This window comes from Thamnophis elegans, chromosome 14 (genome assembly GCF_009769535.1).
Source record: "Thamnophis elegans isolate rThaEle1 chromosome 14, rThaEle1.pri, whole genome shotgun sequence".
Lineage (NCBI taxonomy): Eukaryota > Metazoa > Chordata > Lepidosauria > Squamata > Colubridae > Thamnophis > Thamnophis elegans.
In genome coordinates this window covers 13,255,192-13,282,178 of record NC_045554.1, presented here as the reverse complement: position 1 = coordinate 13,282,178, position 26,987 = coordinate 13,255,192, and the positions used below count along the sequence as shown (strand labels likewise).

General features: G+C 45.8%; 1 protein-coding gene across 1 annotated transcript in view; it reads left to right on the top strand.

Annotated features, from left to right (window-relative positions):
- The first annotated feature begins 16,622 nt into the window (after positions 1-16,622).
- SEPTIN12 (septin 12) overlaps positions 16,623-26,987 on the top strand; it is an 89,361-nt gene continuing 78,996 nt past the window's right edge. The window contains exons 1-2 of the mRNA XM_032230137.1: positions 16,623-16,672; positions 16,804-16,922. Of these exons, the coding sequence (XP_032086028.1) occupies positions 16,868-16,922 (55 nt within the window). The 5' untranslated portion in view covers positions 16,623-16,672; positions 16,804-16,867. The remainder of the gene's footprint in view (positions 16,673-16,803; positions 16,923-26,987) is intronic.

The window sequence follows — 26,987 nt, the reverse complement described above, 5'->3', positions numbered from 1 at the left end:
AGTACTCATAGCTGTGCTTCTTGGCTGGACACTTGGAAAGAGTACCTTCTCCAATCTGTATATTATGCTAAACTTGGATAAAGCCCAGAGTCAGGTGAAACATGATTTTAGATCTTACAAGAGGCAGAACCTGCACTTCTCATCTCTGTTACCATGAACTCACATATTCCCTTTGATGGTTCCCTTAGTCCCATCTCACAATATCAACCTTATTCAGTTGTCCAAACAAGAAGCAATCTTCCCTGCTTCCCCTTCTCCTCCCTCTCTCCTCCCACTTTCCTTCCTTCCCTCCCTCCCTCCCTTCTTCTCTCTCTTCTCGTTTCTCCCTCTCTCTCCCTCCCTTCTTCTTTGTTCCTCCCTCCTTAATTCCCTCCCTCCCTCCTTCTTCTCTCTCCTTGTTCCTCCCCTCCCTCCCTCCTTCTTTTTCTCACCTTGTTCCTCCCCCTTCCTTCCTTCCCTCCCTCCCCCCCCTCCCTGTTCCTCTTTCCTTGCTTGCTTGCATTCTTCTCTTCTTCCCTCTCGCTTCTTTCCTTCTTTCCTCTTCCCTCCCATCCCTCTACCCTCCTTCCTTCTTTCCTTCCTACTCTCCCTCCTTGTTCCTCATTTCCTCCCTCTCACACGCAGTGGAGGGAGGCTGCCGCAGGTGGGCTGGACTTACCCAAGCAACCTGTGCCCTTCCTGAAACTCTTCCCCATTGACTTTCTCCCTGCAAGCTTCCCATCAGCAGAGACTGTTGAGTGGGAAAGTAGCAGGGAGGATTAGTAGCCATAATCGGTTTCACAGTTGGATTCTCCGCTGACTTCTGGGAAACTGTCAGGAAGCTTTGGAAACAAGGATTACGTGACCACTCTTGACTGTGGCAGCATGCCAGTGGGTCTGAAGCAGCAAGAAGTCCAGTGGTCTCAGGTAAAGGCAAAGGTTCCCCTCACACATCTGTGCTAGTCGTTCCTGACTCTAGGGGGCGGTGCTCATCTCCATTTCAAAGCCGATGAGCCAGCGCTGTCCATATAGATCTCTGTGATCATGTGGCCGGCATGAGTCAACGCCAAAGGCGCACGGAATGCTGTTTCCTTCCCACCAAAGGTGGTCCCTATTTTTCTACTTGCATTTTTTATGTGCTTTCGAACTGCTAGGTTGGCAGAAGCTGGGACAAGTCATGGGAGCTCACTGCATTACGCAGCGCTAGGGATTCAAACCGCTGAACTGCCAACCTTTCTGATCGACAAGCTCAGCGTCTTAGCCATTGAGCTACCGCATGGTATTAAAAAAGTCCAGACCTCTCAAATTCTCATTTCCATTGGAGCTTTGGGTCCCAGCATTCTGTACACTACCCAATTTGTCTTATCTTGGTTCAAGAACTGTTGCCCTATCTTTCCAGTTTCACCCAGTTGAAGGTTACAGGCAAACAGACAGGACAATTTTAATAGTACAGGTAGTCCTTGACCTACGACCACAACTGAGGTCACATTTTCTGTGGCTAAGAGAGACAGTTATTAAAGTAGATGAACAGAGTTGGAAGGGACCTTGTAGGTCATCTAGTCCAACCCCCCCACATCCAAGCAGGAGACCCCACACCATTTCTGACCGATGGCAGTCCAGTCTCTTCTTCAAAGCTTCCAGTGATGAAGCTCCCACAACTTCTGAAGGAAACTTCTGTTCCATGGCTTGATTGCTCTCACTGTCAGGAAATATGGGTCGTGAAAATATCTACAGACCCTTCGCATTCCTGGACATAAATTATTTCAACTCCTACCCTCAAAACAGCACTATAGGGCACTGCACAGCAAGACAACTAGACACAAGGACAGGTTTCCCCCCGAACGCCATCACTCTGCTAAACAAATAATTCCCTCAACACTGTCAAACTATTCACTAAGGCTGCATTAACTATTACTATTAATCTTCTCATCATTCCTATCACCCATCTCCCCCTACTATGTTGCTTGTATCCTTACAATTTATATTGATATTGATTGTTTCCTAATTGCTTATTTGTACCCTCTGACTATCATTAAGTGTTGCATCTTATGATTCTTGACGAATATATCTTGTCTTTTTATGTACACTGAGAGCATCTCCACCAAAGACAACTCCTTGTGTGGCAATCACACTTGGCCAATAAATTATTCTATTCCATTCCATTCCATTCCATTCTCTAACTTCTATTCTATTCTATTATCTATTAGTCTTCTCATCATTCCTATCACCCATCTCCTCCCACTTATGACTGCATGACTATAACTTCGTTGCTTGTATCCTTATGATTTATATTGATATTGATTGTTTCCTAATTGCTTATTTGTACCCTCTGACTATCATTAAGTGTGGTACCTGATGATTCTTGAGAATGTATCTTGTCTTTTTATGTTCACTGAGAGCATCTCCACCAAAGACAAATTCCTTGTGTGTCCAATCACACTTGGCCAATAAAGAATTCTATTCTATTCTATTCTATTCTATTCTATTCTATTCTATTCTATTCTATTCTATTCTATTCTATTCTATTCTATTCTATTCTATTCTATTCTATTCTAAACTCTCCTATTCTATTCTATTTCTCCTTAGTTCTAGCTTTGTCCCATTTTATGACCTTCCTTGCTACAGTCGTTAAGCAAATCAGACAGTTGTTAAGCTAGTCACATGGTTGTTAAGTGACTCTGGCTCCCCCATCGACTTTCTTCATCAGAAGGTTGCAAAAGGGGAACGCATGAGCCCAAGGCATGGCAACCGTCATAAATACATGCCTGTTGCCAAATGTCCAAATTTTGATCACATGACGACGGGGCTTTTTGCAACAGTCATAATTGTGAAAAATAGTCCTACATCACTCTTTTCAGTTCTGTTTTAACTTCAAAGGGTCACTAAACAAAACCATTGTAAGTCGAGGATTACCTGTCTAGAGATATCTTTGGAACAAGAAGCAATGGGTGGAAACTAATCAAGGAGGGAAGCAACCTAGAACTAAGGAGAAATTTCCTGACAGTTAGAACAATTAACCAGTGGAACAGAAGTTGCCTCCAGGAGTTGTGAATGCCCAACACTAGAAGTCTTTAAGAAGATGTTGGATAACCATTTGTGTGAAGCGGTGTAGGGTTTCCTGCCTAATCAGGAGGTTGGACTAGAAGACCTCCAAGGTCCCTTCCAACTCTGTTATTCTATTCTCTTCTAGATGGTGGGGAATGGAAGGACATCCAGTCAGAACCGAAGAAGCTTCTTGGATGAGAAGCGAAACATCTTCAAAGAAACACAGTTGCCTTTTGAAAAAGCACTTTGGGGACTATATGTAGATACTTTTAACCTTTAGGCTACTCCATCATTCTGAATCCCTTGGGAAAATTCACCCTGCCCCAAAGACACAAGCGTGGGGTGCAGGATTCTCAACCCTGTCCCCTAACAGTCTCCTTTGCCTCATGTCATCCCATTTGCACTGCAACTACCTTTGTCACTGCTACTCTGAGTGATTTGGCTGATCCGAGAAGCTGGCTCCTTTAAAAGATTTTCCGTGCAAAAGGGAATTTGCCACGAATGATGTTCGATTACTACAGACGTGCTCATCTCTTAAGCAAGCCTTCTATGGACGGGATGTCTTACTCACTCGCTGGTTCCTGTAGCAATTTTCAGGGTGAAAATTTGTTCTTCCTTTTTCTTCTGACGCAGCCTAAGACGATGTAGCTGGCTCCCAAAGTCATGTTTTTTTAAATAGGCAAAATAGGGCTAGTGAAAAACAAGAGGAGAAAAAAATCATCCTGTTTCTTGAAATACTGTAACACCCAGTTGGGTGAGAATTAGACAAAACAGGTGGGCTACGGATGGTTTAAAGTCACTTTGAAAAGATAAATAGAAAAGAGATGGGTGAGAACAGCTATCTTGGAGACTTCACAATAGAATAGAATAACAGAGTTGGAAAGGACCTTGGAAGTCTTCTAGTCCAACCCCCTGCTTAGGCAGGAAACCGTATACCACTTCTGACAAATGGATACCCAACATCTTCTTAAAAAATTTCCAGTGTTGGAGCATTTACAACTTCTGGAGGCAAGTTGTTCCACTGATTAATTGTTCTCACAGTCAGGAAATTTCTCCTTAGTTCTAAGTTGCTTCTCTCCTTGATTAGTTTCCACCCATTGCTTCTTATCCTGCCCTCAGGTACCTTGGAGAATAGCATGACTCCCTCTTCTTTGTGGCAACCCCTGATATATTGGAACACTGCTATCATGTCTCCCCTAGTCCTTCTTTTCATTAAACTAGTGATACTCAGTTCCTGCAACCATTCTTCATATGTTTTAGCCTCCAGTCCCCTAATTATCTTTGTTGCCCTTCTCTGCACTGTTTCTAGAGTCTCAACATCTTTTGACCAAAACTGGATTCAATATTCCAGGTGTGACCTTACCAACGCATGTCACTAGTCAACAAGTAAATCTGAAGTTCTCTTATGAAGAAAAATACTTAATATTTCATTTTCTTCAAATGAAATATTAAGTATGAGAACATTTTGTTTGTGTTATTTCTAGTACATGTTTGATTGGAGCTTCTGAGCCCTAAAATACTAAATCATTTTGAGCTTCAACAGAACAAAATATTACCTTGCCTTGGTAAAGGTGATTCCTGATTGAACTACTATGTTTCTCCAAAAATAAGACAGGGTCTTATTTTCTTTTGACCTGTGCTTGGCCTTATTTTCGGGAGGTCTTATTATTTTGGATGTGCAGGAGGCAGCAAGTGTGGTCACCACATGGTTGCTGCTGTGTTGCAATATTTTGGGGGAGGGCTTATTTTAGTCCATGCACTCAAAAGTCCCATTGGGCTTATTATCCGGGGAGGTCTTATTTTTGGGGAAACAGGGTATATTATTTCAGATAGCTTGGTGGAGCATGGTGTTTAATGTTCTTCCATGTTAAATCAGCAGCATGCATGGTGCGGTGGTGAAATTGTCACACTAAGTCTGGGGAGACTCAGCTTCAGCAGTAGATGTTCCTTGAAGATCTTCAGGATCCTTCATTCTCTCAGTCCAACCATCTTACTGATCCCCTTGGAGAAAATCTATTTATGTGATCACTAAGAGTTGACCCAGACTCAATGGCACATCAAATCAACCACTCGCTCAATAAATGGAAAGGCCTACCTCCCTTGAGAGATCCATAATGCTGGGAAGGATGGAAGGAAAGAGATAATGAGGACAAGCAGCAACAACGTAGATGGATTTATTTAGGGGACAAAAACATACGATGAACGGTTGCAGGAACCGGGCATGGCTAGTCTAGTGAAGAGAAGGACCAGGGGAGACAAGAGAGCACTCTTCCAATATTTGACAGGGTCAAGCTATTTTACGAAGCACCCAAAGGGCAGACAAGGAATAATGATTGGAAACTGACCAAGGATAGATTCAACCTGGAAATAAGGAGGAATTTTCTGACAGTGAGAACAATGCACTGAAGGAACAGAAGTTGCCTTCAGACGTTGTGGGAACTTCATCACTGGAAGTTTTTAAAGAAGAGACTGGTCTGCCATTTGTCAGAAATGGTGTAGGGTCTCCTGCTAGGATGGGGGAGGGTTGGATAAGATGAGCTACAAGTTTCAATTCAACTCTGTAATCTAATCTAATCTAATCTAATTTATAACAACCATGAGTTCACCATTGAAAGACCTGAAGGACTGGGTTGGAAGCCATTCTTCCTGGAGAAAACTGTGTCAAGGATGACCAGCCAACATGAATTCTGGGAGTTGAAGTCCACAAGTTTTAAAGTTGCCAAGGATGGACCTTGGCTCAAGAAGTGATAAGAGTTGATACCAACTCAATGATACATAATAATCAATCACTTAAAATTCTAACAAATAAATTAGAAAGCTAACATCTTGGAAAGGGCGCTTTTCTACAAGTTCCCTTTCTAATAGGTTACTTGATTAAATCTAAGGGAGTTTTAGTGGCTTTGAAAGGTGATAAAAAAGAGGCTTTCAAAATGTTCTATTAGCCTGCATGTATGATTCAATTTCACCAAAATCAATAATTCTGTCACTTCAATTTACAAGTTAAGTAAATCATCTTGACACCTTCGATCTGATAAGGCCTCCTTCCTGTTGGTGGGAAGAGATAACTTGGGCAAACATAGTTAGTTAGTAGCCTCCTAAGTGGTGATTTTCTATGCACCCCACTGAGACTGTAATTATGGGGAAAGCAAGCCAGACTATTTCTGGAAAGGAACAACAGAAATTACATTACCTAAAAGGTGACATTTTGAAATTTTGAAGCTTAAGAAGTAGAAGTAGAAGAAAACAGGAAGGCATCTTGCTAAAGTCACGAGTTACCCATCTACACTTTGGTTGAATACACAACAGTAGGCTAGGATCACTCAATGTGCTCAATCAAAACCCAATAATTGTAGCTGATTGTGAATTCACAGATCACTGTATTTTATCTCTGATGTTGGTGAAGATCTGATTTTGGCTTATGGAAAGATCTTGGAATCATAAGGCATCCCCAACATGTTTCCTGCTCTTCACAGTTGTTGTTACAACTATCTATTGTTGACTAGGGAGAGAGTAGAATACTGATGTGGGTAAAAGATACGGTGAAATGTTTCCTTCACAGCTGTTTTCTCTTGTTCCATTTTAGCACTTCTAAATACAACCAATATGGCTCTGCCTTTCCTCCTCCGTCGCCTCCTTTCTCTTCTCCTTTTCCTCATCTCTCTTCTTTATCTCCTCTCCTCCTTCCTCTCCTCCTCTTCTCTGTTTACTCTCCTCCTTCCTCTCCTCCTTCTCTTCCTTCTCTTTTCTGTCTCCTCTCCTCCCTCTTCCGCACGCTCCTTCCGCCCTTCTCCTTCTTCTCTTTTCTGATCGTCCTCCTCTCACCCCCTCTCCTTCCACTCCTCTTCTCCTCCTTTTCTTTTCTGCTCTCCTTCTCCTCCTTCCTCCTCCTTCTCTTCCTCTTTTCTGTTCCTATTCCTCACTCCCTCTCCTCTCCTCACCCGCTGCCTCCTCCTTTCTCTTCTTCTTTTCCTCTCTCTTCTTTATCCTCTCCTCCTTCCTCTCTCTTCTCTGTTCTCCTTCTCCTCCTTCCTCTCCTCCTTCTCTTCCTTTCTCTTTTCTGTTCTCCTTCTCCTCCCTCTTCCGCCTCCTCCCTTCTCCCTTCCTTCTTCTCCTTCTCTTTTCTGATACCTCTCCTCCCCTCCTCCTCTTCCTCCTTTCCTGTTCTCCCCTCCGTACCCCTTCTCCTTCTCTCCTTTCCTCCCTTTCTTTTTGCTCTTCTCCTCCTTCCTCCTCCTCTCTTCCTCCTCTTTCTGTTCCCTCTTCCTCACCCCTCCACTTCCCACGCTCCTCCTTCTCCTCCTCCCTCCTCTTCTCCTTCTCTTCCTTCTTTTCTGTTCTACTTCTCCTCACCCTTCTCCTTCTTTTCCTTCTCTTTTCTGATCTCCTCCTCCTCACCCCCTCCTCCTTCCACACTCCTCCTTCTCCTTTTCTGCTCTCCTTCTCCTCCTTCCTCCTCCTTCTCTCCTCCTTTTTCTGTTCCCTCTCCCACCCCCTCCTCCTCCTCACCGTTGCTCCTCCTCCTCCTCCTTTCTCTTCTCCTTTTCCCCTCTTCTTCTTTATCTCCTCTCCTCCTTCTCTCCTCCTCTTCTCTGTTCTCCTTCTCCTCCTTCCTCTCCTCCTTCTCTTCTTCTCTTTTCTGTTCTCTTTCTCCTCCCTCTTCCGCCTCCTCCCTTCCTCCCTTCTCCTTCTTCTCCTTTCTTTTCTGATCTCCTCCTCCTCACCCCTCCTCCTTCCACTTCCTTCTCCTCCTTTTCTTTTCTGCTCCTTCTCCTTTTCCGCCTCCTCCCTTCCTCCCTTCTCCTTCTTTTCCTTCTCTTTCTGATCTCCTCCTCCTCACCCCCCTCCTCCTTCCACTCCTCCTTCTCCTCCTTTTCTTTTCTGCTCTCCTTCTCCTCCTTCCTCCTCCTTCTCTTCCTCCTCTTTTCTGTTCTCCTCTTCCTCACCCCCTTCCTCCTCACCGCTGCTCCTCCTCCTCCTCCTTTCTCTTCTCCTTTTCCTCCTCTCTCTCTTTTTATCTCCTTCCTCCTTTCCTCCTCCTCTTCTCTGTTCTCCTCTCCTCCCTTCCTCTCCTCCTTTCTTCCTTTCTTTTTCTGTTCTCCTTCTCCTCCCTCTTCCGCCTCCTCCCTTCCTCCTTCTCCTTCTCTTCCTTCTCTTTTCTGATATCCTCCTCCTCACCCCCTCCTCCTCTTCCTCCTTTCCTGTTCTCCTCCTCCTTACCCCTTCTCCTTCCTCTCCTCCTGCTCCTCCTTTTCTTTTCTGCTCTCCTTCTCCTCCTTCCTCCTCCTTCTCTTCCTCCTCTTTTCTGTTCTCCTCTTCCTCACCCCCCTCCACTTCCTCACCCGCTGGCTCCTCCTTCTCCTCCTCCTCCTCTTCTCCTTCTCTTCCTTCTCTTTCTGTTCTACTTCTCCTCACACTTCTCCTTCTTTTCCTTACTCTATCTGATCTCCTCCTCCTCACCCCCCTCCTCCTTCCACTCCCTCCTTCTTCCTCCTTTTCTTTTCTGCTCTCCTTCTCCTCCTTCTCCTCCTTCTCTTCCTTCTCTTTTCTGTTCTCCTATTCCTCACCCCCCTCCTCCTCTCACCCGCTGCTCCTCCTCCTCCTCCTCCCCCTTTTCTTCTTCTCCTTTTCCTCCTCTCTCTTCTTTATTCTCCTCTCCTCCTTCCCTCTCCTCTTCTCTGTTCTCCTTCTCTCCTTCCTCTCCTCCTTCTCTTCCTTCTCTTTTTCTGTTCTCACTTCTCCTCCCTCTTCCGCCTCCTCCCTTCTCCCTTCTCCTTCTTCTCCTTCTCTTTTTCTGATCTCCTCCTCCTCACCCCCTCCTCCTCTTCCTCCTTTCCTGTTCGCCTCCTCCTCACCCCTTCTCCTTCCTCTCCTCCTTCTCCTCCTTTTCTTTTCTGCTCTCCTTCTCCTCCTTCCTCCTCCTTCTCTTCCTCCTCTTTTCTGTTCTCCTCTTCCTCACCCCCTCCTCCTCCTCACCCGCTTCTCCTCCTTCTCCTCCTCCCTCCTCTTCTCCTTCTCTTCCTTCTCTTTTCTGTTCTCCTCACCCCTTCTCCTTCTTCTCTTCCTTCTCTTTTCTGTTCTCCTCTTCCTTACCCCTCCTCCTCCGGAGGCAACCGTAATTGTAGAGACAAGGAATCTCCTCAGGGTAGCAATCAGTGAGAAATGGAGAAATCTTTCTTCGCCACTTGAGGTCCTCTACACAGCAGGATGACCTCAAGTCCCCCAGTGAGAAGCCTCCAATGCAACAGGGCAGAATTTCCAACTTTTAAAAGGTAATTCACGTTGCATAAATCGGAGGCCAAAGAGAAAGTGAAGGGGGGGTGGTGGAGAGAGAGAGAAATATCCCTTCGTCTTGCCTGCAGAGTGAAAACTGACCTAAGTGCTCCGTTTGCCCCCAAGTGGTTACATGGACCCTTCCTGACACACGAGAAGAAAATCAAGGCCTGCCTGCAAGTGAAAGGCTTTGAAGCCCCTCTCGTTGGTGGGGTGGGGGGGAATCGTCTGGCAGTAAGACAAGTGATTGACAGAACCCCTTCAGGGGCTGCTTAAGTCTGCTAACACTCAGATTAAATCCTGATGTTGGGAGGGAAACAGAAGTGACTGGAGTGGAAAGAAACAGATCGCTGGCAAAGCACTGTCGCCACCGATGTTCTTCAAGATTTGAGCTTGAAACCGTAGCCTTTCTTCAGGTATTAATAGGTAGTAGAACTTCTTGCACCAGCCCTGGTCAGTCCCACCTGCTGATTTTTACAAGATGAAGATCTCCAGGGTTCTCCCCTGGTCGGATGACCATCTATTTTCAAGACAACATCTGGAGAGCCCCACTGCAGATTTATAGATTCACAGAGCTGAAAGGGTCCTTGTAGGTCATCTAGTCCAACCCCCTGCCCAAGCAGACCCTACACCATTTCTGACAGGTGGCAGTCCAATCTCTTCCTGAAAGCTTCCAATGATGAAGCTACACAACTTCTGAAGGCAACTTCTGCTCCATGGGTTGATTTGCTCTCACTGTCAGAATATTCCTCCTTATTTCCAGGTTGAATCTCTCCTGATCAGTTTCCATCCATGATCCTTCTCTGGCCTTTGGGTGTTTGGGAAAATAGCTGACCCCTTCCCTTCCGTGGCAGCCCCTCAAATATTGGAAGTCTGCTATCCTGTCTCCCCTGGTCCTTCTCTTCACTAGACTAGCCATGCCCAGTTCCTGCAACCGTTCATCCTATGTTTTAGCCTCCAGTCCCGTCATCATCTTCGTTGCTCTCCTCTGAACTCTTTCCAGAGTCCCAACATCTTTTTTATAGTGTGGTGACCAAAACTGGACGCAGTACTCTAGGTGTGGTCTTACTAAGGCTTTATAGATTGGTATTAGTACCCCACTTATTGTATCCCTCTATTAATGCAGCTTAGGATTGCATTGGCTTTTTTGGCTGCCGCTGCACACTGCTGGCTCATATTTAGTGGTCGTCCACTGCACTTCATTTGAAGTGTTGCATGACTTGGTATTTGTTTCCAAAGTCTCCATCCAAGGGGCAATGTGTGGCTATCTTCAACAGTTGGCAGAAGCCAGAAGCCAGCTGAGGTCCTTTGGTGATGCTTATCCTGCTTCTGGAGCCAATAAATGCATGAATAAACGCACATACGGAGACATACCTTCCACAGCTGGAAATTCCCACCACCACGTAATGTCAGTTAGCATTATTTCAGTTCTTCATTTACCATAGCCTGCAGTGCCTTTGCAAGTAGACTCATAGCCCAGGGTTGTGTGGTTGGTGGTCTGGTTCTGGATGAGTGCCCCCCCCAACATCTTTGAGGAGCAGCTGCTGTGCTGCCTGATCGCAAAATATAGGGAAATAGTTTTCTTACCTATCATACCAGAAAGCTATGATGAAGGGATTATATTAGGGGGTCCTCAAACTTTTTAAACAGGGGGCCGATTCACAGCTCCTCAGACTGTTGGGGAAGGGAGGACTGGCTGGGTAGGGGGTGGCTAGGTAGTCATGTGACTGGGTGGGCGTGGCCAATTAGCAGTCCATTTTGCCTTTGTCCTTGCTGTACTTGCCCCTCCCCTACTCATCCACTGGCCCTGGATTGTATGGCTGTGAAAAACACCCCGAAAGGCTTTTTAAAGCACTACTAACCTGCTTTCCAGGCAACAGAAGAAGACCCAGCTGATCGGGTGGAAAGCCGATCAGTTGCGATTCGGGAGGCAGAGAATAGATGAGGCAGGGCAGGGGTGGGTTTCTGCCAGTTCTAACCTCTTCTATAGAAGAGGTTCCACAATCTACAGTGCCGTTTAGAACTGGTTCCAGCTCCCTCCCCCCGCCCGTCCACACATCATTAAGATGAAGAGCGAGAGGAGGAATTCTGGGAGTTGAAGTCCACGAGTCTTAAGCTGTCAAGTTTGAACACCCCTGGGGTTTTTTTTTTTCTAAGGTGTTAGGGGTGCAAAGGTCTTATAACTTGACAGCTTTAAGACTTGCGTGCTTCAAATGCCAGAGTTTCTCAGTCAACATTTTGGTTGCTAAGCAAAGTGTTGTTATTACATTTTACAAGTTGGCCATGCCCACTCAGTCACATGGCTGGCAAGCCACTCCCACCCAGTCACAGGGCCAGCAAGACACTCCCACCTGGTTACATGGCCGGCAAAACACTCCCACAAAGCAAGCCACACCTACAGAAGAGGTTCTTAAAATTTTGAAACCCACCACTGGGGCAGGGCCAGCCAGAGGTGGTATTTGCCTGTTCTCCGAACTGCTCAAAATTTCCCCTACCAGTTCTCCAGAACTGGTCAGAACCTGCTGGATTCCACCTCTGCTGTCCACATCCAGAAACAATTTGTTTTTATATATTTATATATTCTTTCATTTATAATTAATAAATAAATAATAAATAAATAAATAAATTTCTTTAATATACCTCTGGTATGTAATACATGTGCCATACCACATCCAAAACCAGATTATTCCACAGAGCTGGCCAACAATGACAGCTTCAACAAAGCAGGTCTAAAGGAACTTGACTTTGGGCAACATGTGAAACCTCCATGGGCCCTTCCTTCTCCCTCAATGAGTGGGTCCTTGGAATGTATCTGAAGGCCAGACAAGGAATAATGGATGGAAACTGATCAAGGAGAGATTCAACCTGGAAATAAGGAGGAATTTTCTGACATTGAGAAGAATCAATGAATGGAAAAGAAGTTGCCTTTGGAAGTTTGGGAGCTTCATCCCTGGAAGCTTTCAAGAAGAGACTGGACTGCCATTGGTCAGAAATGGGGGAGGGTCTCCTGCTTGGGCAGGGGGGTTGGATTAGATGGCCTATAAGGATCTGTCTCTGTATATGGCTGGAATTGTGCAATTGTTAGGAATTCACCCAGGACGGAGGAGACAGAAAAGGCGTTGGCTCTCTCCAGCCAGCTTTGCTACGTGGTCCTTAAATCAAAGGAGAAAAAAAAGAAAGGAGGAAAAAAGGTCAGATTTGATCTCTGGGGCAAGCTACCTTCTGTTTACATTACCAGTCCTTAAAATACGACCAACATGTCTCTCCACAAAACCACTATAAGAGGGAAACATGCAAATGGCCTTGTCAGCCAGAGATGTAATTAGATAAAAATATATACCTTGAGCGAGGGTGGGCCACCCTTCAGGAGCAACAGGGCTGTGGTGCCACATCAGCCCAGCTGCTTTGCATTGTTCCAGCTGGTCTGTCTTCAACGTGGTGCCCTCCAGGCGTGGTGTGTGTCTGTGTGTGACCTCAGCTCTGATCCCTTCCAGTTGGAGCTAAGGTGGCGTCAGCTCAAGGCGACCTGGTTTATCATGACTGGAGAAAGCTCTGGGAGAATGTGGTGTAAAAGGCAATCCTCCCTCCATCTCACCTGCAGCACAACCAGGAAATAGAGTACAGGTAGTCCTTGAATTATGTCCACAACTGGGACCAGAATTTCTGATGCTAAGCAAGATGTTTGTTAAGTGAGACATGCCCAATGAAATGTCTGCAGGAAAAAAATCAAGCTCTCTTCATTTCAATCCTGAAATACAAATACCGTATTTTTCAGACTATAAGACACAATCTTTCTGCAATCTTTCTGCCTCAAAAAAGAGGCTGAAAATCTGGGTGCGTCTTATACACCGAATACAGAATTTTTTTGCCTCCCGAAGCCCCGCCTCTTCACCAAAAGGGCCGTGCATAGCCTTATGGAGGCTTTCAGAGAGCTCCTGGGGGCTGGGGAGGGCAGAAATGAGCAAAAAATGGGCCGTTTCCCCCCCCAGCCCCCAGCAGCATTCTATAAGCCTCCATAAGTCTATGCATGCATTTTTTTGACAAAAAATGAGCCGCTTTTGTGAAAAACAGGCCAGTTTTTGCTTGTTTTTGCTCCCTCCCGTTCCCCCAGGAGCACTCTGCAAGCTTGAAATTCTGCAATACTGCATTCTAATCACTGTGCACCCTGGAAGGAAGGAAGGAAGAAGGAAGGAAGGAGGAAGGAAGGAAGGAGGAAGGAAGGAAGGAAAGAGGGTGGGAGAGAGGGAGGAAGGAAGGTGGGAGGGATGGAAGGAGGAAGAAAAGAAGGAAGGAAGGTGGGAGGGATGGAGGGAGGAGGGAAGGGAGGAAGGAGGGTGGGAAAGAGGGAGGGAGGGGGAGAGAGGGAGGAAGGAGGGTGGGAGGGAGGGATGGAGGGGGATGGAGTAAAGAAGGAGGGTGGGAGAGAGGGAGGAAGGAGGGAGAATGGGAGGAAGGAGGGAGGGAGGAAGGAAGGAGGGAGGAAGGAAGGAATAGCACATAGACTTATATACCACTTCACAGGGCTTTACAGCCCTCTCTAAGTGGTTTACAGAATCAACATCTATTGTAACTTGTGTATATGTTGTCTATGTAACAAAAATATTTTTTAAAATAAAAAACATCTATTGTAACTTCACATGATTAGTAAACAAAGGGTTGTAAGTCAAACTATCTGAAATGCATTTGGGGGTCTCCACTCTGTTGAAAGACCAACCCAGGTGTCTTACATGGGTTGAAGCAATGAAATGCAAGCTATTGAATCTCTCTCAGCAGAAGTCTCTAAGTCAGGGGTGTCCAACCTGGGCAACCTTAACACTTGTGAACTTCAACTCCCAGAAGCTGGCTGGGGAATTCTGGGAGTTGATGTCCACAGGTCTTAAAGTTGCCAAGGTTGGAAAATCCTGCTCTAAGTCAAATTGTGCTGAGCTGAGAAATGTTCTGACAGTCAGAGCAATCAACCCATGGAACGGAAGTTACTGGAGCTTCATCAGTGAAGGCTTTCAAGAAGAGATTGGACTACCATCTGTCAGGAATGGTATAGAGTCTCCTGCATGGGCGGGGTTGGACTAGATGACCTACAAGGTCCCTTCCAATCCTGTTAATCTGCTAACTTCATTCATAAGGATTTTCTAATTCAGTGTTCATACGAACCCAGAAAATTAATTGAGTCAACCCTGGCTTTGTTAACCAGGAGTTGGAGATTATGTACATCCATCCAGATATAATTAATCGTCTCATTGACCCGGTATCAAATCCCAAACAACATTGGGAGGAAGGGAAAAATATTTTCTAAATCCTTCTGCAAGATAAAGCTTTTTTCAAATGGCTCGCCCTTCTCCCCTTGACACTTTTAGCTGTGGGATCAGTTCCAGGTACACAACAAAGTAGGGGGAGGGGAAAATCCTTTTGCACATTCCCTGTGTGTGTGTGTGTGTGTGTGTGTGTGTGTGTGTCCCACGGGGCTGTAGATTCAAGCATCCAGATCACAACAGAAAGTGATCCAAATTGATGGAGCATCTCATTTTTATTTTGGGTTATTGCTGCATTCCATACGTTTTTTGCATTTTTCTGTTGAAGAGTTGGGTTGTTTTTTGAGGTATTTTTTAAAAAAAGAGTTTGAATATTCAGGATTTGGTCAAAGGCCCAACTTGATCTGCCCACTTTGGGAAGCTGATCTAAGGCAAGAGGCTGGTTAACAATTAGCAGTTTTTTCTGACCCATGCTGAAAAAAAGTCTTTGATCTGTTTGGTCTATATCAAATTTAAGCCATGAGGGGATTAACCATGGTTTATCAGATAAGCCGCTACCTGGAGCCAGTTCTGAGAGATGGCTCAGTTAAGTATTTCTTCTATATGAAGATAGGACATATACTTTTCTCCCCAATTTGGGACCTTCCCATTCAGAGGTCCAAGAGCAGGGCTGAACTTTAAAAAGTTGGCAAACTCTGGTGGGAAATTGACCCAGGCCTTATCGAAATAGAATCTGAATAGAGCTGGAAGGAACCTTGGAGGTCTTCTAGTCCAGCCCCCTGCTCAAGCATGAGACCTATACTATTTCAGTCAAGTGACTGTCCAGCCTCTTCTTAAAACCTCCAGTGATGGATTATCCATGATTTCTGAAGGCAACTTCTGTTCCACTGGTTAATTGTCCTAACTGTTAGGAAGTTTCTCCTTAATTCCAGATTGCTTCTCTCTTTGATTAGCTTCCATCCATTGTTTTTGGTCCTGCCCTCCGGTGCTTTGGAGAATAATTTGACCCTCTCTTCTCTTTGTGGCAACCTCTCAAATACTGGAAAATTGCTATCATGTCACCCCTAGTCTTTCTTTTCTCTAGACTTGTTGTTAGTTGCGAAGTCGTGTCTGACCCATCACGACCCCATGGAGAATGTTCCTCCAGGCCTTCCTGTCCTCTATCATCCTCTGGAGTCCATTTAAGCTCACGCCGACCTGCTTCAGTGACTCCATCCATCCACCTCATTTTCTGTCGTCCCATTCTTCTTTTGCCCTCCATCGTTCCAAGCATGAGGCTCTTCTCCAGGGAGTCCTTCCTTCTCCTTAGGTGGCCAAAGTCTTTGAGTTTCCTCTTCAGGATCTGGCCTTCTAAAGACCAGTCAGGGTTGATCTCCTCTAGGACTGACCGGTTGGATCGTCTTGCAGTCCAAGGTGACTCCATCCAGCCACCTAATTCTCTGTTGTCCCCTTCTTCTTTTGCCCTCCATTGTTTCCAACTTGAGGCTCTTCTCCAGGGTGTCCTTCTTCCTTCTCCTTAAGTGGCCAAAGTCTTTGAGTTTCCTCTTCAGGATCTGGCCTTCTAAAGAGCAGTCAGGGTTCATCTCCTCTATGACTGACTGGTTTGATCGCCTTGCAGTCCAAGGGACTCACAGGAGTCTTCTCCAGCACCAGAGTTCAAAGGCCTCCATTCTTTGGCGCTCAACTTTTCTAATGGTCCAACTAGGTTCTTTAGACTAGGCAAACACAAATCCTGAAGGATGGGAAATCTGGGAGGGAGGATAGACATGAAGTGGGTAAAAGGAGCTTGTGTCCCACACCAGCTGCTGCTTCTCCTAGTTTCTTGGGCTCAGCAGCTTCTCTTCTTGCTTTCCAGTCTGCCGAAAGCACCTCGGAGCCCCCTGCCTGATCAAACCCGCCCCTCTCCCTCCCTCCCTCCCTCCCTGCCTGGCTGTCTGTCTCTCCTCCCCTCATCTCCTCTTACCCTGCAAAGAAGGGCCAGGCAAACCCAACCAGCCAATGTAATCCCCGGAAGAGTTGAGCTGGGGAGGGGGGGGGGTGAGCATTCTGGAAAGGAGAGGAGGATAGAAGGGAAGGCAACTCTTGTGTTGCTTTTGCTCCTTTCTGAGCCAGGCGGGCAGCCTCGGGAGGTGAGCGCCAGAGGGGACAGGGCAAAAAAAAACTAATCCCACCACCACTGAAGCAAAAGCTCATCTAGGACCACAAGTTATGGAGTTTGCACATTTGTGAGTCTAAATCACTCTGTTGTTGTTTTCTGCAGGATCTCTGGGTGGGGGGAAAAGACAGCTGGACCAGATCCCGGCAAGTGTGAATGAGCAAGGAGGATGTCTCAACTGTCAGTGAAAGAACATCTGGATGGGATCCTTTCGGACTTTGAAGGTAAGTGCCGGAGAAGGAACCAGGCATCTGGGCAAAGGAGATCGTTTGCTGCTTTCCCAAAAGATTGTTGCTCCCTTTTTCTCCGTAGCTTCTGAGTTTGGAAAGCTGCTAATATGTGTGTGTGTGTGTTTGTACACTCATCGTCAAAGCAAGGGTTAAAATGTCGATCATTTTGTAAGCCTCCCAAAATCTTCTTTTTAAAAAAGCCAACCAGTTTCTTTGGTTCAAGAAAACCCAAATTAATGCAAAGGTTAGGTCCCAATCACACATTTTTGGGAAGAAAAGGTCTTTAAAAATCTGGAGAATAGCTCATATCCCATTTGTTCTTTGATTGATTGATTGATTGATTGATTGATTCAGTGCCACCCCCGTATGTCTTCCCTTCTCCTCTGTAGAGGCTACAATGGTAGAAACCTGCTCGCGTTTGACGGAGTGAAGGAACTGTTGATGTTGTCACCAATTCACCTTCTAAAGGAGACATTAAACATATATATCTATCAAATATATATCTAAATACAGAGTCCTATAAAGCTACGTTTTGACAACCCACTTATCCCAAGCTGGCCTCAATCATTGAACCTTATTTACTCTAATATTTCTTAAAGTGGGGTCCTAGGATTCCTGAGGTCCCCCCTGAGGTATTGTCTGCAAATTCACAATTATTTAGCAGCCTACATTTAAAAAAAAAACCATACTGTATTAAGATGCCATAAAATTATTATGAGAAGCAGTAGCCGCAGCAATGGATGTGTTCAATTTTATTTTTAATGTGGTAAATATCGATAAAACTCTTTTGAGGTCCTCTGTAATTTTTAAAAGTGAGCAAGAGTCTTGAGAGAACATTTTTTTAAGCACTGATTTAACATATGTATGTGTATAACATATCAGTCACGCTGTTCCCTCCTTCCTTTCTTCCTTCCTTTCTCTCTCTCCTTTCTTTTTTCTTTTTTTCTTTTCTTTTCTTTCTTTCTTTCTTTCTCTTTCTCTCTCTCCTTCCTTCCTTCCTTCCTTCCTTCCTTATGAAACATTCTTGCTTTTCTATACATCAATTTGTGAATTGCATGACCTCCTTGCCTCTCTTTCTGATTCTATCCGTTTCCAAGTTTTTTTTCACTCTTCTTCCTCCCTACTCACCTATCTTCCCATCTAAGAAATGAGTTTTATTTTCTTTTAAAGTGCTTTATAAGGTGTTTTTTTTTTTAACCCCTTCTTATTCGGGATGCAGTTTTTCTGTTCTAAAGAGAGTAAAGATTTATAATGCTGAATTGTCTGTTACGGTGCAGAATTTTTTTTTCCTTAACAAGATTTCTAGACTGCAAAGTTGCAAAACTGCATCCCAAGGGTGCATGGACAGACCTCAAGCCAGAGAGTTGGTTGAATGAGATTTCTAGAGAGAGGAGTCATCAGTAGACCTCGAAATCTCTTCCAAAGATCAAAAATGGATCCTCAAAGTAGACAGGAAGTCCTCAGCCACAATTGAGCCCCAAAATGTATGTTAGTAAGTGAGACATTTGTTAAGGGAGTTTTGCCCCATTTTACGATTTCTCCCCTCCACTTTTGTTAAGCAAATCACTGCAGTTCTTAAATTAGCAACACGGTTGTTAAGTGAGTCTAGTTTGACTTTACTTGTTAGAAAGTCGCAAAAGTGGGCACTGCAGCCATCATAATCATGTGAGTCAGTGGCCGAGTAGCTGAATTCTGACTACACGACCATGCCACAATGGCTGTAAGTGTGGAAAAATGGTCATAAGCCACTTTTTTCAGGGCTGCTGTAGCTTCCGACGGTCGCTAAGCGAACTGTTGTAAATCGAGGACTACCTGTGTTGGAATAATGTAACTGGACCGCAAAGCCTGTTGCGTTTGCCCTTACAGAATCTGGCTTGCAGAATTTTAAATATCGGAAGTTGTAGAATGCATTGGGCTGTGAAATGAACGTGGCACATATCTAATTCAAAACAGGTCACACTGAAGAGGTTTTGGGAGAGGAGTTTCCTCTGAGGCTTTCCAGGGATCTACTGTTCTGACCTAGGCTTCTGTTCTGTCCCAAGCCTCTACAATATATACGGACGCAGACTTGGCTGTCTGCCACAACTAAGGAGGGAGATAAGCACCCCCTTGGCTGCGAGCCCAGAAAGCTATCTCTATGAAACAAGGCTTGAACTCACGAAAGTCTCCCAATCTTTCTCTACGGCTGGATCAGTAAATTGTCGTTTCCTGCAAAATTCCCCTCCCATCGCCCCACCTATAAGCTCTCCGGGAGGGGCCTATCAGTAGCCACCTGTTCCTATTTCCTTCTGTGATCCTTTTTCCAAAGCTGCTCCCTCTTCCTCGCAGCCTTGTGCATACGTACGTCAGGGAGAGCCTCCCTCTGTTCTTCCTCACTGCTCCCTGACTCAGACGCCATCTGGTGGCCAACAGGCCTCTCTAGTCCCTGCTCTGACTCCGAACACCTCACCGCCCCACAGTCTTCCTCAGCCTCCAGGGCAGTCCCATAGTGTTCATCGCTGTCAGATTCCACAACAGCTCAGCTGGCCGCTGTTGGGCCACAACAGCTTCCCGATACAGTAAAAAGCACACGCTTAGTCCGCAAAACCCTCTTTTTATTTCAACGGTTGTGAATTCTGTTCATTCGCAGCCCATAATGAGTCACAAATAGTTTGTAAAGAGTCCAACAGAAGTCTGCCAAAGTCTTTCGGGATAAGGCTGATAAGCACCCACCTTTATCTCCCTTGAAATGCTGCCAAAGACCTAATTGGCAATTAGCTTGCAAGGCCACACAGAGCAAGGAATCAAAAAGGAGCTTCAGAATTTAAACCGAGCAGAACGAGCAAAGTTGCTTCCTGCAAAGGCTTCCGTGCCTTTGCTCCTCCTTTATGTCCTATGGGAGGGGCCAATCACCTCCAAACCTTACTCCCGAGTCATTCCTTCTGTCTTAACTGTCCTTGCCTTCTGGCAGCTCTGTGCATGCGCGCACTAGGAACAGGCTCGCCCTGTTCCCCTGCCTTGCTGCTGTCCAACTCTGGAGGCAGCACATAACTCCCAGATGGCCCTGGCCCCCTCTCTGCCTCTGACACAGAGCCCTCCTCAGAGCCTTCCCAGATTCCAGGACTGGCCCATGTTCCTCCCCAACCTCCTCACTGTCTGACTCTGCTGCCGACTCCGCAGGCCGCCTGGGGACCACAACATCTACCTGAGCTCACCTCTAAAATACCCATGAATCCGGACAGTGTTTTGAAGTCTTCCGCCCTGAGATAATGCTGAGAACAAACACAATAAGAAGATAACGAGAAGAATAGGAAGTTATCCCAGTTGTAAATGTATTCTGCTCCTTTACATTTCTGGATTGACTCCAAGCTAAAGGCCACAGAGCAAAACGCCTGGGTTCTATCATGCAAAGCCAGGGTGGGGATAAGTCACCGTTTGCTGGTGCTAAGTGAAAAGGGGCCAGCTGTGCCCCTTGGGGCTGCCTGTCACCCCAAGCTAATTTTTTGCAGCCTGCAGAGCACCAGAGGCCAATTGCCCAGAGTTTTGAGGCAGGACATTTGAGAAGATGGTAGGTGCAGTTCATTTGAGAAGCTTCTTGGTTGAAAAAACAAACAAACACTCCTCCCGCTTCTGCAAGCCAAATGAAAAAACGACCCTTTTGTCTTTCACCCTCCCCCTTTTCTCAGCTCAGCATCCCAACAATACTTATTTTGGAGCTGGTTAGCCTGAGTAAATCTAAGAAGGAAACAAAACGAAAATGGCACTCCCAGTCAAGGAACTGCTCAAGAGGCTAGCAGGAAACAGCCCAACCAAAGAATTATCCCAGATCTCTCTCCCACCAACACTGACAGGGAAAGCTACGAGAACCGTGAGGGAAAACTATTCGGTAGAACCGGTTCGTCAAATCTACCGAACCGGTTAGAAGAGGTTCCACCAGTGGACCCGGAAAGCAGGCCACACCTACAGAAGAGGTTCCAAAATTTTTTGAAACCCACCACTGACTTGCATGCTTCAATGCCAGAGTTTCTGAGTCAACATGACTGGAGGAGGAATTCTGGGAGTTGAAGTCCACAAGTCTTAAAGCTCTCAGGTTTGAAGACCCCTGGGGTTTTTTTTTTCTAAAGGGTTAGGGGTGCAAGGATCTTGTAACTTGACAGCTTTAAGACCTGCATGCTTCAATGCCAGAGTTTCTGAATAGCTACTTGGACCGACCTAAGTACTAATTCCTAATTTCATATCTGGTCACATGGGCAGCAAGCCACTCCCATCCGGTCACATGGATGGCAAGCCACTCCCACAAAGAAGGCCACACCCACAGAGTAGGTTCCAACAATTTTTGAAACCCACCACTGGGGCAAATCTATGGTCTGCTCAAATCTGCTACCATGCAAGCCCTCAGCTCCAGTGCACACAGGCCAGCTAATTTTTGGCCTTCCGGAGGGCCGGGGGCAATGGTGGGATATGACTGGTGCACCCCAGTACAGGCGTACCGGTGCCTGCTGGGAGCACCAGGTACCGTTCCGGTACGGCGCTCCAGAGGGCTACTCACCCACCCACTCTCCTTACTGCTTATTTGAGGCAATCGGGGCTTTTGCGCACAGGCATGGAGCGTAAAGTGCCTGTGCGATGCTCCTCCGAGCAGCTGGAGCGTCGCAGGCGGTGGGTATGCATCCCCGTGCTGCATGGGGTGCACATGGTGGGCGCCCGGTCCCGTTGCACCGTACAGGTTGCATCGGGATCCGGAACCCCCCATTGGCTGGAATAGGCAGTTTTTGCCCTCCCAGGCTCTAGGAAAGCTTTCGGAGCCTGGGGAGGGTGAAAAATGGGTGCAGCGGGCAAACCAGAAGTTTGGAAATGATCCTCAGGCTCGGGGTAGGCTGTTTTTGCCCTTCTCAGGCTCCAGAGGCTTTCCCAGGGTCTGGGGAGGGCGAAAATGATCTCCCCTGGCACCTCGGATTGGCTCCGGAAGTCAGAAACGGATCGTTCTCAAACTTCTGGTTTGCCCGTTGGACCCATTTTTCATCCTCCCCAGGCTCTGAAATCTTTCCTGAAGCCTGGGGGGAGGGGGAGAAAGCTCCCTCCCACCGCATGGGGCGGGGGTGGTGACATGCGTGCATGTGCAATGTGGTCACACGCATGTGCAGGTGTGAGGGGCACTTTGCCTTGTGGGTGTGTGGCACACGCGTGCGCGCCATCGCACACACACGCACAATTTTGGCACGTGATTACAAAAAGGTTCGCCATCACTTTACTAGAATATAAACTGAGTGCAAACCCTCCTCCTTTAATAGCACTGATGATGTTACCTAGTTTGGTAATGAAACACCCTCAGGGAAACAACCAAGCTCAGAGAGCACCAAGGACCCCTCAAAAATGACCCGAACAATGGAATTATCCATGTCTATGTTCACCCATAAATTGTGGTAGATACACCACGATGGCTAGCCTCACGCAACCAAGTAAGCTATCAATCACGGTTTGCAAAGCAACTAATGCACTAAGCATTGGATTGGATGATGGTTTAAAGGCATGCATGTATGAACTCATTTAGAACTGGGGGTGGGTAGTGGGGGAATATAACCCTGTCCATATCCAGAAACAATTTGTTTTTATAGATTTATCTATTCTTTAATTTTGGGCCAAGAAAGATGGCAATGGGATGATTTGTGGTTAACTCCAGAATTTTAAGTTTGTAAACAATGCCTTAGCATGTTAGATGAATCTACCCATTATTAGAATATCAACAAAATGATTTGAGATGAGAAATTTTCTGACAGTGAAAATAATTAATGAGTGGAATGGGTGCTTCATCACTGGAGGTTTTTCCGAAGAGACTGAACAGCCATTAGTTTGAAATGGTATAGGTCTCCTGCTTCAGCAGCGGGTTGGACTAGAAGACCTCCAAGTTTCCTTCCAACTCTATTCTTCTGTCACTGCAAGAATGTATACTGTAAACCCCAGAAAACAAATAAACACTGTTTTAGTGTGGTTTATGAACATGTATTCAAATAGAAGTTCAAAATACACATTCCAAAACACCACTGCGAAGTTTAGGCTGTGATCACATCCAGAAATATAAACAGAATATGCAGTGGACATAAACTGAAATCAACTCACATTTTTATCAACATTTTTCCTCCTTCATCTACTACTGACTCTAGACAGTCTTGTTTGTATATTATTTGGAAGATAAGTGCCCCTAGGAAAAAATGGAGGACTTTGAACTCTAGTGCTGGAAAAGACTCCTGCGAGTCCCTTGGATTGCAAGGTGATCAAACCAGTCAGTCCTAGAGGAGATCAACCCTGATTGCTCTTTAGAAGGCTAAATCCTAAAGAGGAAACTGAAATACTTTGGCCACCTAATGAGAAGGAAGGACTCCCTGGAGAAGAGACTCATGCTGGGAACGATGGAGGGCAAAAGAAGAAGGGGATGACGAAGAATGAGGGGGCTGGATGGAGTCACCGAAGCAGTCGGGGTGAGCTTGAAAGGACTCCAGAGGATGGTAGAGGACAGGAAGGCCTGGAGGAACATTGTCCAAGGGGTTGCGACTTCGCAACTAACAACAACAGTAGTTAGAGTTGGTCTCTTGCATGTGGACCGATAAAAAAAAGAATCCCAAGGAAGTTTCATACCTTCCATAAGCAGAATTTCTCAATCTTGACAACTTTAAGATATACAAATTTCAACTCATAGCATTCCCCAGCCAGCGTGCTCGCTGGGGAATGCTGGGGTGTTGAAGCCCACACATCTTAAAGTTGATAATGTTCAGAAACACCATTCTATAGCTTTCCTTGCTTCACCAGTAGAAACTGGTGAACCAACCAGGAAAGTTAAGCTAAAAATTCAAAATATATGGCAGTATAGTTGTGTGGGTGAATGTATATGAGGAGAAAAAAAATACTGAGTACATAAGATATATACCCTCCCTCTATGTACTTTAACATGTTTATATAAGGTTTGGGGTATGCTAAGGGCCTTTTGAAGAGGTACTTTTAAAGTTGGAATTCAAACTAACATAAGTGGTGTGAAACGCCCATAAAATTATTTTATAAGGCCTCTTTGGCTTTCCATTTTCCCCAAACACACCCACAGTTCAAAGCATAATGTCAGGGTTCCAAATAGCATCCACATAAAATTTTACCTTCAACTTTAACAAGACAGAGCAAAACTGGATTTCTATAACAGATTCTTTATGGAAAGTTTTTTAAAAATCATTTCTAAACAATCTGCCTGAGATCACCATAGATTCCTATCAGTGGTGGGTTTCAAATTTTTTTAGACCCTCTTCTGTAGGTGTGGCCTGCTTTGTGGGAGTGGCTTGCAGGCCATGTGACTGGGTGGGAGTGGCTTGCCAGCCATGTGACCAGGTGGGAGTGGCCAACTTGTAAAATGTGGTGAAACTCACTTAACAACGCTCTTGCTTAACAACCAAAATGTTGGCTCAGAAACTCTGGCATTGAAGTGTGCAAGTCTTAAAGCTGTCAAGTTACAAGACCCGTGCACCCATAACCCTTTAGGAAAAAAAACTCCAGGGGTGTTCAAACTTGACAGCTTTAAGACTTATGGACTTCAACTCCCAGAATTCCTTCTCCAGTTATGTTGGCTCAGGAACTCTGGCATTGAAGTGTGCAAGTCTTAAAGCTGTCAAGTTACAAGACTCCTAACCCTGCACACATGACGATCAGCTGCCCTTCGCGCACGCGGCAATGGCAACAAACAGTGTGTGCCTGTGTGCCGGGCAGCTGATGGATGGGTGTGCATGCGTGCCACAACCCGGAAGTTCGGCTTTTTTTGGAGTGTGATCCCATCCGTGGGCGGCAGTGCCAAAGACCAGTGTGCACATGAGTGCGGACCAGCTGATTGTCAGGTGTGCATGAGCACTGGAACCTGGAAGTTCAGGTTTTCCAGAGCGGGGCCCCCGAGAAGCGCATGTGCGCACAACGTTTCCATGCAACTTTTTCGGCACTCGGCATCAGTGGGGTTGGACTATGGCTTCCATCATTCACCAGCCAGGATAGTTGGCTTGTTGCTCAACCTGGATCTTAGCTCCTCCCAGAGCAGAGACATATATAGAAGCTCTAGGCTTTGCTACAAAATAATAATAATAATCATCATCATCATCATCATCTTCGTTTGCAAGTTGAGGAATCACAGGTTTGGCTGGTCCATCAACGGTGAAGAATCTGATTTTTCAGGGCAAAATAGCCACAGGGGTTCTAATGCATGTGAATAGAGAGAGAGCTATTTTCTTCACCCTTTGTTGGAGAAATTCAGACAAGATTCCCTTGAAGATCCCTTGAAAGGCTAGAGATCTTTCTTCCCCTTACCCCCAAACCCCCAGTTAAGAAATTGGCCTCTGAAAAATAAATCTCTGGAGCACGGGGTCTCCAACCTTGGCAACTTTAAGACTTGGGGACTTCAACTCCCAGAATATCCCATCCAGAATGGGAACCCTGGAAGGAAGGGAGGGAAGGAGGGAGGGAAAGAAATGAAAGGGGAAGAAAGGGGAGGGGGAAGGAAGGAAAGCTGATGAAGGAAGGAAGACTAGGAAGGGAGGTAAGGAGGAAGGGAAGAAAGAAGGAAGGGGGAAAGGGAGGAGGGAAGAAGGAGTTGAAGTCCACAAGTCTTAAAGTTGCCAAGTTTGGAGACCCCTGCTCTGGAGAATGGATACAGGTATCCCACCACCACAATTGGGACCAGAAGTTCCAAAGTGTTTGCCAAGTGACTCATGCCCAATTTTATGACCTGCTTTGCCATGGTTGATAAGCGAATCACTGTAGTTGTTAAGTGAACCATGCAGTCATTAAGCGAACTTGGCTTCCCCATCGACTTTGCTTGTGGGGAGCCAGCTGGGAGGGTCACAAATGGTGATCATTTGTGAAAAGATTTGCTGGTGGCCAAGTGCCCAAATTTTGATCACATGACCAGGGAAATGGTGCAATGGTTGTAAGGGCAAGGACCGGTTTTTTCAGTAACATCAAACAGTTTGTTTATAAGTTGAGGACTACAAAAAAGATGTTGAGACTTTGGAAAAAGTTCAGAGAAGAGCAACTCAGATGATCAAAGGCCTGGAGACTAAATCATATGAAGAACGGCTGCAAGATTTGGGATTTGGCTCATCTAGAGAAAAGAAGGACTAGGGGTGAAATGATAGCAATATTTCAGTATTTGAGGGGCTGCCACAAAGAAGAGGGGGACAAATTATTCTCCAAAGCACCTGAAGTCAGGACAAGAAATAATAGATGGGAACTAATCAAAGAGAGAAACAATAGGTTTATTCAATTTGTATGCCGCCCTATTCCCGAGGGACCCAGTGGAATGGCTCGCCACCTGAAGTTGTGGGTGCTCCAACAATGGAGGCTTTTAAGAAGAGGCTGGACAGTCCCTTGTCTGGAATGGCATGGGGTCTCCTGCTTGAGCAGGGGGTTGGACTAGAAGACCTCCAAGGTCCCTTCCGGTTCTATTCTCTTCTACCCTATATGTTGAGAAGCTGCAAGATTTTGCAAGAAGCAGCTAGAGCAAAAGAAAAAACAAACCAGCGTTATTTGGCAATTGGCCTCCCTTCAGAGCAGCTGCTTTGTTCCCACACAAAACTGAAATTGAGATAATTCAGGCCACCCCACCATGACAGAAGGATAGAGTTTTATTCTGAAAGCTCCTTCAGGAAACCTCTGTGGAGAGGCAGCTCAGAGTTGGAACACGGACAGGCTGCAATCACTAGCGTGTGTCTCCCACAGAGAGAGAGAGAGAGAGAGAGAGAGAGAGACATACACACACAGACAAACACACACACACACACACACACACACAGAAACACACAGAGTGAGAGAGACAGAGAGGAGAGAGAGAGAGAAACAGAGAGACAGAAAGAGAGAGGCACAGAGAGACACATAGAGAGAAACAGAGAGAGACACAGACACACACAAAGAGAGAGACACAGAGAAACAGAGAAACATAGAGAGACAGAGAGAGACAGACACACACACAGAGAGAGAAACACACAGAGAGAGACAGAGACACATAGAGAGACACACAGAGAAACACAGAGACAAAGAGAGAGAAAGATACAGACAGAGCCG